The sequence below is a fragment of the Laetiporus sulphureus genome, assembly GCF_001632365.1.
Source record: "Laetiporus sulphureus 93-53 unplaced genomic scaffold LAESUscaffold_71, whole genome shotgun sequence".
Taxonomy (NCBI): Eukaryota; Fungi; Basidiomycota; class Agaricomycetes; order Polyporales; family Laetiporaceae; genus Laetiporus; species Laetiporus sulphureus.
Window position 1 is genome coordinate 129955 of NW_024468580.1, and position 9789 is coordinate 139743.

Consider the following 9789-nt stretch of genomic DNA (forward strand, 5'->3'; position numbering starts at 1 on the left):
TAACCCTAACCCTAAAAAAACCACCAAATTGGCCCAAAGTTAATGGAATTCAAGGATATGCTGCTACTGAACACGCTTACCTTTCGAGCCATGGTGAGCTCCACCTTTGCCTTCCATTCTAATTCTGCAACCTCTAGGTCCTTCAACTGCATAGCACGGTGAGACTTATACTTGTGAACCACGTATTCAGCTACAAAACCTGTGGCCCCGAGTCGATAGACACTCATATATCAAAACACGCACCGAATGAATCGTCAGATTGTAATGAGAGGGCATGCATCAAGTGGGCGAGCTTTGATGAAGTTGTCATTCGATCTCTCACAAAAGTAGTTCTTCGTCCAACCCCAGTAGTATTCAATCAGATTGAGCTCCGGATGGAACTTAAGTAGGAAGTGACAGACATCGCCTGCTTCCTCGATGATCTACTCAAAATAATGTTGAAAGCGCTGTCACGGTTCATGTGAGTCTGCGCACCTGCTTAAGAACTGATTTCTCTTTGCAGAAGTCTTCTTGCATTGATAGCATGCACTGCATGCAACAATTGAAGGGCTGCTCATCATCATCCTCACTATTATCTGTCTCATTGCCTTCTATCCGTGCCAGCTCCTCCTGTAACAATCTGGTAAGATGGGCCTTTCTAGACTTGACCTGTTTGCAAGTTTAACAATCTCCGATCATGCCAATCTTCAGGAGGCCACGCTCATGCAGTATCCACTGCATCCCCTTCGGCTGTCCCTCAAATTCCTTTGCTTCTTCATCACCATCAGAAAGCATGGCAGGAAACTGCATGGATTGTCCAAGCCTACCTAAGTGTCACAGATTTTCATCACAAAGTCCACACATGACTTTTCTCACACCACAGATTACGTGCTTCACCAATATCTCATGCCACTCAGCCACAGACGCGACACGTAGAGATCAGGTGATAGTCCACATCACATGTTATGGTTCAGGTCCATGGATGATATGGCCAAACCTGTCTATTCCAGGATACAATAGAGGCACCCATTTGGAAATAAAGGGAACAAGGACTATTGTTCAGGATCATCTTGGCAATTGGCTCAAGGAATAGCCATTACCACGATAGGATGGATCGTCTCACCATTATCAAGGGAGAACATCGATCTTCTCACCTATTATTCTACTTATGGATAGATCTTCCCACTTATTGTTCCACATATAGTTTAGTCACCTAGATACGTAGATAGCCAATCATCTATTTTGTAGTAGTGGTACGATGAAGGTTATGTAATCAGGCTCCTGTACGTGTATATAAAACCGGCTATGTAGAGGACGAAACTTCAGATTGTTTCTCCTCGTCTACCACTGTAGCATCCACCTCATATATCTCTCTCACCCATCCAACCACTTGCTTCACCAAGTAATTCTTAAGCTCTCAAGCCACATAAGGGTTTAGGGGGATTACAGGAATTAGGGGGATCAGGGCAGCACGTTCCACGTGACTGTTTCCTTTTTTAGTCTCTTTGATCTCTCGTCCAGCGATGCTGTGACACTAAGCTCCATGGGTTGTTAGTGGGCACAACTGTGTCATGCATATGTGGTATGTTTTTGCTGCCAGAATTGACATTCATTCTCATCACATTGAGAGCATCTTTTGCGAAGCTACCATGGTAAGATGAATTGTCAAATACCCACTGTATGACAGCATTCAGATAGAGGTGACGTCCTATTTTGATGGTGTTTCGCATCTATCGACTTGTGATGAGCACAAGCAGGATGGCTCAAAAGTAAGTATATTATGATAGTACCTGCATGATCATCTGCTCCATATTCCCATAATTGTCACCACCCTGCCGTGATGTCAGATAGATGGTGACTCTTGAATCTGTCACTTTCAGGTGCACATCTTCAGGAAGGGCCTTGTTCGCAAGAATCATCTCCTCGGTCAATGCAAGGTTACCATACTGTTGACAAATAAAACCTGACGTCATGATGAGCTGGCTCCACTCCTTTTTCTTTAACACTTGCTCATCCTTCTTGACCCAATAGTCTCACTTGTGATCATTTGCGTGAAATGCTGACTCATCATAAAATATAATGACGTGCTCTTTTTCATTCTTCCCCAGGGTTGGCAGAGTCTCTGCCATCTCAGCTCCATCATATGTGGCCATAAATCTGTGAGAATATAACTGTTAATTCAGAAGCCAGTCCAGTCATTGATCTCACCTCTCCATTGTTTGCAGTTCTTTGAGGAACTCCTTTTGTCATCTTTTGACATCTTTTCACTCATGCCCATCCCAATATACACCCTTTGAATGATGCTTGCAGTGATATCCTAGATGCCAGAGCCAGCGGCGTGCTTGTCTTATACTGATCGATTTCTTTTGCGACTCGAGTGATGGTAAGAGTGTCTTGTTTAGATGCGTCTGAAGCAGTTTAGGATTTACCTATACATGTTGCATTAGCATACACAATTAAAGTTTCTCATATACACTTATGTTTCCAGGTTCTTGCATATGCAACCATATCTGGATCCCCATTGATACTGCTTCATTGTCTAGCAAGGATTCTCTGCGACTCTTCTGTCCTTGTTGGCTCAGTTTCACACTTCCAATCACTTCAAAATGACGTGCCTGGGCACACAGCACACATGCGAATGCTACACCCCTTTGATGATTGCGTGCTATTTGCAGTGCCACTCACTGCTGCCCTTGTCATGGCATCCATTTGTAGAAGTCCATTAGTGATGTTAAGAGAACCTCTAATCGATAGTCGTGCTGACTTCATGCTTTCTTCAGACCCTCTTGAGCAAGTGCATAAAGTTTGGTAGGCTTCTTCTGGGCAGCATTCGTAAGGACACTTTTGACGCACTCTGCTATCTGCTCAGTTGTCTGGACAGATTGGACATCTTTTGCTGCAGTGATCTGGCTTAGTGGCTGTTCATCTTCCATGCTTGACTTGGTGGTGGCATGCATCTCAGTGTGAAGAATGGACTGACTATGTGATATGAAAGAATCGTCGGAGTCACTTGAGTCTGACATGTCAGCAAGAACTTGTACAGGTACTTTAGCAGTACTGAAAAATCCAGTGATGATAGCTTGTTTTTGTCGGGCCATCAAGGATGTATTCAGCACTGTTCTGTGACCTCTCTATAAGTCTTTCGGTCTTCTTGTCCTCTTGTTTCCTCTGTATCTCAGCAAGCTGTTCTCGCAGTTTCATCCAATGCTCGACATCTGTGTTGCTGTCATCTGAGGATTCCAGATCAACATTGTTGTGTTCAGTCTGTGTGGTTGGTGGCTGATAAGCTATGAACTGGCCTGTAGAGTATCTAGAGCGTGCAGGATGTGATTTTGATCAAGGCATCACTGTAAAGTTAGATTTCTTGTCACCATGTGGCTGGTCTCTGATCAGCGCTTACCGTGGCTGCATTTGGCAATACCAGCGCTAATACTATCTGGATATGGAAATATCCATATATGATATTGCATTAGTAAGCAAAACTGCCAAATTGAGGCCTGAAAACTCAAAGCTTGGATTTTGAGAAATCTGTTCCAGCCATGTTATAGAGCATCTCCTTAGCTATGATTCTACATATGTTTCATGAATTTTAATGCAAATTTCAAGAAGCCTTAGCAAATCCGTGAGATGGCTCAAACACTTGTCATGAAGTGGCGTCCCCCACCATAGTCTGACCTTGTCATCCATAGATCTGAGCCATTGATAAGATAATGTGGCATTATGTGATGTGAAAGTGCACATGATGCAAAAGTCACATGAGAACATGTGATGCAAAAAATGAAAGATATGCAATGTCAGTTGTCACAGGGACAAACTAAGTTTTCAAAGACAAAGCACCATGAAGAAAGTACTGATTCTTATTGTAGGAAAGGTGTTAGAATTGAATTGAATAACTCAGCCTTTCATGTCAAGTAAATTGTTTCAGAGAAAGCCTCAAAAAGGACTGGAAAGGGTTCATTTTTCACCTTTCCTGAGCATTAATTTATGTCATGCTGCCTATATTGACTTGAAAAATAATATGATGTATAGAAGGGAAAAGTTGAAGGAAATCCACAGTTTTTCATTCCTTTCTCATAGTAGAAATCGGTACTTTCTTTGAGGTGAAGGATCAAGCCAGATTTGTTAGGCAATATCTCATCAGTCATGGCAGACATGACACAATTTATCAAGGTGGGAAATTGTGTGCAAATGTGGACTGATTTCTTACACATGTGACAAATATTTGCGACTATGACATTTCATGCTGAAAATGTCTCACTTTGGCTGTGAATGTGAACTATTTGCCATTTAAATGCTACATTGGCAAACCTTTGCCACAAATGTAAGACATCAGCTGACATTCCCACACTATTTTCCACATTGATGAATCGCATCATGTCTGCCGTGAATGATAAATGGCATTGTCATGATACAGGCCTGCAACCGGCGCCGGCCGGCCGTAACTGTGCACGTGACTTTACCAAAGCGTCGATCATGAAGCTGGATCTGACTCTTACATGCGGCCTCTTCTTCGCTGCTACCGTCCAGTGCAATCGTTGAGGATGGCGTCTTCTGAAGCTCCGTCATGGACATCACCCATGGTACGGGAGGAGTTCTTTAGATTTTTCCGGTCGAAAGGTCACACTTTCGTCCCATCTTCATCTACCATCCCATACGAGGACCCTACGCTCTTGTTCGCGAACGCGGGAATGAATCAGGTCAGGCCATGAATCCATTGACTTCTCGATAACTCAACCAGACAATTGTCCATAGTTCAAGTCCATATTCCTAGGCACGGTTGACCCTCAATCGGACCTGGCCCGTCTGAAACGTGCGTACAATAGCCAGAAGTGCATTAGAGCTGGCGGGAAGCATAATGGTTTGTGTTTGATACTTTGAATGCTTTCATGCACATTCACATCTCGAGTAGACTTGGAGGATGTCGGCAAAGATTCCTATCATCATACGTTCTTTGAGATGCTGGGGAATTGGTCCTTCGGAGACTACTTCAAAGTACGTTCTCGCACGCATATACATATGATGGGTGATCATTTCATTCCCCGTTTCCTCAGCGTGAAGCAATCGCCTACTCCTGGGAGCTGCTTACGGACGTCTATAAGTTACCAAAAGATCGGCTTTATGTGTCGTTTTTTGAAGGCGATAAAGCAAACGGCCTTGATGTTGATGAGGAAGCTCGACGATATTGGTTAGAACAAGGCATTGCGGAGGATCATATATTACCGGGTAATGCGAAAGACAACTTTTGGGGTGAGCATGCTAATGGTGGAATACATCGGAACGTGGTCTAATTTTGATGGGTGTAGAGATGGGCGCGACGGGCCCCTGCGGGCCGTGCAGGTACGTATATAACTGCTGAACGAAGTCAACAACCCTCATGTTTCAGTGAGATTCATTTCGATCGCATCGGCGGTCGGAATGCCGCTCACCTTGTGAACAAGGACGATCCGGACGTCTTGGAGATCTGGAATAACGTCTTCATTCAATTCAATCGTGAAGATGATGGTTCGCTCAAACTGCTTCCTTCAAAGCACGTGGATACCGGAATGGGGTTCGAACGACTGGTCTCAGTGATACAGGAGAAACGGTCTAACTACGACACGGATGTCTTCTCGCCTATCTTCGCTAGGATTCAAGAGATCACCGGTGTTAGGCCTTATCAAGGCAAATTCGGAGACGAAGATGAAAATGGAATTGATACCGCATATCGTGTTGTCGCCGACCACGTCAGGACTTTGATTTTTGCACTGAGTGATGGAGGCGTTCCAGACGCCGTCGGTCGCGGTTATGTTTTAAGGCGCATTCTCCGTCGAGGATGCCGTTATGCGCGCAAGAAACTTGGCGTTAATATTGGCTCGTTCTTCTCCTCGATCATGCCTGCTGTGGTAGAGCAGATGGTATGTCTCGCTGTCAGTCTAGAGTCGCACGTCTCAACCGGATATAGGGCAATGTGTTTCCAGAGATCACTCGAGGAACGGAAGAAATCAAGGAGATTTTGGACGAAGAGGAACAGTCCTTTGCTCGCACGTTAGATCGAGGAGAGAAACTGTTTGATCAGTACGCCAATCATGCTAAACGGCAGGGATCGAGCATGTTATCTGGAAAAGACGTCTGGCGACTGTACGATACTTTTGGATTCCCAGTCGATCTCACACGCCTGATGGCGGAAGAGCTTGGGTTGGGTATCAATGAGGAAGAATTTGAAGCTGCACAAGCGCAGTCAAAGGAAGCCAGCAAAGCGAGCTTCAAAACTGGCGACAAAGACGCGGTCAAGCTTGATGTACATGATATTGCTGAGTTGGAGAAGACTCGGCGTATTCCGAAAACGGACGACTCAGCGAAGTACGGTGCGTTGCGAACCTTAGTTTGTTGTTCGTACCTCAGTCTGACCTTCAGCTAGCTCTCGGCAATGTCAATGCTCGTGTACTTGCGATATACCATGAGAAGTCCTTCTTCGAGTCAACTGCGGACATACCTGATGGCATCCTGCTCGGTCTGATATTGGATCGGACAAGCTTCTACGCTGAGTCAGGTGGCCAGGAATACGACACGGGTAGTATAGTAATTGATGATGTCGCCGAGTTCGAAGTCTCCAACGTCCAGGCTTTCAGCGGTTATGCTTTGCACATCGGACGGATGAAGTATGGAAAGCTGTCTATCTCAGATGAGGTTGTCGCGTCTTACGACGAGGTACGTGACAAGTTGTTTACAATCATTTGGTTTGCCATAACGAGTCTGTCATCAGCTCCGACGGTGGCCTCTCAGGAATAATCACACCGCAACGCACATTCTGAACTATTGCCTGCGCGAAGTGCTCGGTGACCATGTCGATCAGAAGGGCTCTCTTGTCGCGCCTACGAAATTGAGGTTTGACTTCTCGCACAAGGCGCAAATCCCTCTGCTCGAATTGGCCAAAATCGAAGAGCAAAGTCAGCACTGGATCCACCGCAATGTCAAGATCTTCACTAAAGAACTTAGTCTCCGTGTTGCTCAAGAAATTCCCGGTCTCAGGGCAGTCTTCGGCGAATCGTATCCAGATCCGGTGCGGGTAGTTGCGTTGGAGCACGCGGTGGACGATATCGTGCAAGATCTCTCAAATCCAAAATGGCGGACGACAAGTGTCGAGCTATGCGGCGGAACGTGCGTGCATCTCCCCTCACTTTAGATTATCAAAATCACCATGTAGGAGCTCCCCAGTCATGTTACAAGAACCGGTGAGATCAAAGACTTTGTGATCACCGAAGAATCTGGCATCGCCAAAGGCATCCGGCGTATCATTGCCGTAACAGGACACGAGGCTGCAGAGGCTCGCCGCAGGGCGGATTCTCTGACACGTCGGTTGGACCAAATAGAATCCATGAGCGGCGTGCAAAAGGAGTCTGCCCTGAAGAGCTACACGGTAGTAAGCATAAAACTTTGCGAGGTGAAGCTCTGGAAATCACGCTGGTTTGCAGGAATTGGGCCAAGCCGATATCTCAACTCTCAAGAAGTCTGAGCTCCGCGATCGCCTTGCTACTGTTCGCAGGGCATTTGACAAAGGAATGAAGGAGAAAGAGGCAGTCGCCAACAAAGCGGTAAGTCATATTACGTGGGTGACGAACTTTGGAAGGAAATTCATTTCGCCGATGCAGGTCGTAGATATTGTCAACGACTACTTCCGGCAGCACGAAGACGTCGAGGCATTTATCTCAGTTCTCACTGTGGCGGCGAATCCGAAGGTACTTAATGTCATATCTATTCTCTCAATCGATCCCATCTGGTTTATAGATGCTGCAGAGTATCGCCCAGCAGGGCAAGAAGTTGGGCAAGACTATCTACGTCTTCAGTCCTGATTATGAAGCGGGCAAGGTTCAACATGTCAATGCCGTGTCGCCGACGGCGAAGGCCAAAGGTCTGGATGCCCGTGCTTGGGCCACAGCCGTTGCAGAGGTTCTGGGAGGGAAGGTGAGAATTACATCGATTGTGGACTCTGAATGTTGTCTGATGGATTGCAACAGGCAGGAGGCAAGGAAGATTCTGCTCAAGGCGTGGGTGTCAACGTAGACAGAGTCAACGAGGCTCTCGAGACCGCCAAGCAGTTCTTCACAAAGCAGACAGGAGTTAAGCTGTAATGCCAGATGCCATTCTTTTCCCGCTCACAGGTCACTGCTTGTCAATGGTCGTTTTGTGCAAAGTACTGCTCTATACCGATGTTCGTGTCGGCATTCGTTGCTGTATTCTCGAATCGCCTGTAGTCGATCAACAAGGGAGAGAAGTTAGCCAATCTATAGGAAGAAAGGCTATGTCACAATGTCATACGTGCATACATCTTAGCGATAAAGAACTTACTTGGCGGACATTCGCTGAGTAGGGGAACAATTCAGTCCAGGAGCAAAAAGCGGTTGGCACCCCAGACATGAAGCCGTTTTTTAACGCATAATAGGCATTTAAAATTCGATCTGGTATTTTAAAATTGACATTTACATTTACGCTCGTTACGTTTCCGAAGATATATATGGAATCTGGGCGTGACTATGGAGTCACACAATACGATCAGCGGTAAATTCTGAATAAACGACATTTTGCTCAGTTTATAATAATGGACCTCATATGCCATCGTGTGATACGCCCTCACATAGTTCAGAAATAGCACAAGGAAAGTGACAGCTGCAAATCAACCTCCGCATATTGAAAATACGCGCGCTCCTTAAATTGGTGGAACTATGTACAATATTTGATGGTGGTAGATTCCAGATCTTGGACAATAAATTTCACATGTACGGTCTACAACAGTACTAGTACCGCTCGCAGGGTAACAATTACCGCGTCGCGGTCCCCTTTAAAAGCTTCCTGAGCTCGTGATATAAGTGAATAGGGTAATCAATTCAATTCGAAACAGAACAAAGTAACTTGCCGTGTGAGACTACCGCTGAGGTGGAGTCCCAGCTCAGTTCCCTTCCACCGGAATACATCCAGACATCAGATAAAGCGGCACAGGTAGTGCAAAGACGTGCCATGTCGTCTGTGCGGTCAACAACAGCGTCCTCCCACAGCTGCAAGTTCGATAGAATGGGAAATTGCCGCAACCAGCCGGGTAACTGACTCTATTTTGCAACCTTTTAGCTATCGGACTACGCCAATCCATAATGGCCGACTTATCAAGAGCAACGCACTGAAGGAATCCCATTTATTCTCGCTCGATGCTTGTTCCAACACAACGTACTTCACGTTAGGAAGTAGAACATCCGATAGCGGAAGTCCGATGATACCGTTCGGTATTTCGTCAACGCCCGCTGCCATGAAAGGAGGAAACGTGCAATTGAGCCAGTACAGCTCCTCAAGCTCGGAGACGAGCGTGAGCACCTTGGAGAGGCTGCAAACGAACTCGGCGGTCTTCTCACAGTGGAGACTAGGGAGAATCGTCAATCTCTCCAGAGTGGCGGTGCTCGTGCGCTCGTCGCCTAGTATGTGGAGAAGGTACATGGTCGGCGCTGCGAGAACCCGCAGATGAGATAGATCTGAAGGAGGGGTTCGTCGACGGGCTACACGGCCGTAATCTGAATGATATCCTATATGAAGTTCCTCTAGTCCGCGATGGCGCTGCAAGAAACGATCGAGGGCAAGGTGAGTAAGTTCACCCTCGATTCGTAGGATGCGGAGGGTAGGGATCGCGAGTCGCTCCAGGATAAGGGACCAGGGAGGGGAAGCGAGACCCGGTGTGACTAAAGTCAGCTCGACTAGTGAAGTGGAATTGATCATCTGCAATGTCCATTGAGACAAAGAAGAATCGAACAGTGCAGCCACCTGAGGCTGAAATGTTTCCAAGGTGGAGAA

General features: G+C 46.3%; 2 protein-coding genes across 2 annotated transcripts; one reads left to right on the forward strand and one right to left on the reverse strand.

The window, feature by feature from the left end:
• Positions 1-4478: 4478 nt before the first annotated feature.
• LAESUDRAFT_731875 (uncharacterized protein) lies at positions 4479-8385 on the forward strand. Its single transcript, XM_040910133.1, has 14 exons — positions 4479-4676; positions 4732-4837; positions 4889-4971; positions 5031-5226; positions 5283-5316; positions 5363-5873; positions 5921-6323; positions 6377-6666; positions 6722-7116; positions 7174-7378; positions 7431-7550; positions 7608-7694; positions 7744-7920; positions 7974-8385. The coding sequence occupies exons 1-14, from the start codon at positions 4521-4523 to the stop codon at positions 8085-8087; spliced, it is 2877 nt and encodes a 958-aa protein (XP_040758609.1). The 5' UTR covers positions 4479-4520; the 3' UTR covers positions 8088-8385.
• Positions 8386-9078: 693 nt separating this feature from the next.
• LAESUDRAFT_764258 (uncharacterized protein) lies at positions 9079-9714 on the reverse strand (the record flags this gene model as incomplete). The annotated part of the gene is made up of 1 exon (XM_040913407.1): positions 9079-9714. One exon carries the CDS (start codon positions 9712-9714, stop codon positions 9079-9081), a length of 636 nt encoding a protein of 211 aa, XP_040758610.1.
• Positions 9715-9789: the final 75 nt, after the last annotated feature.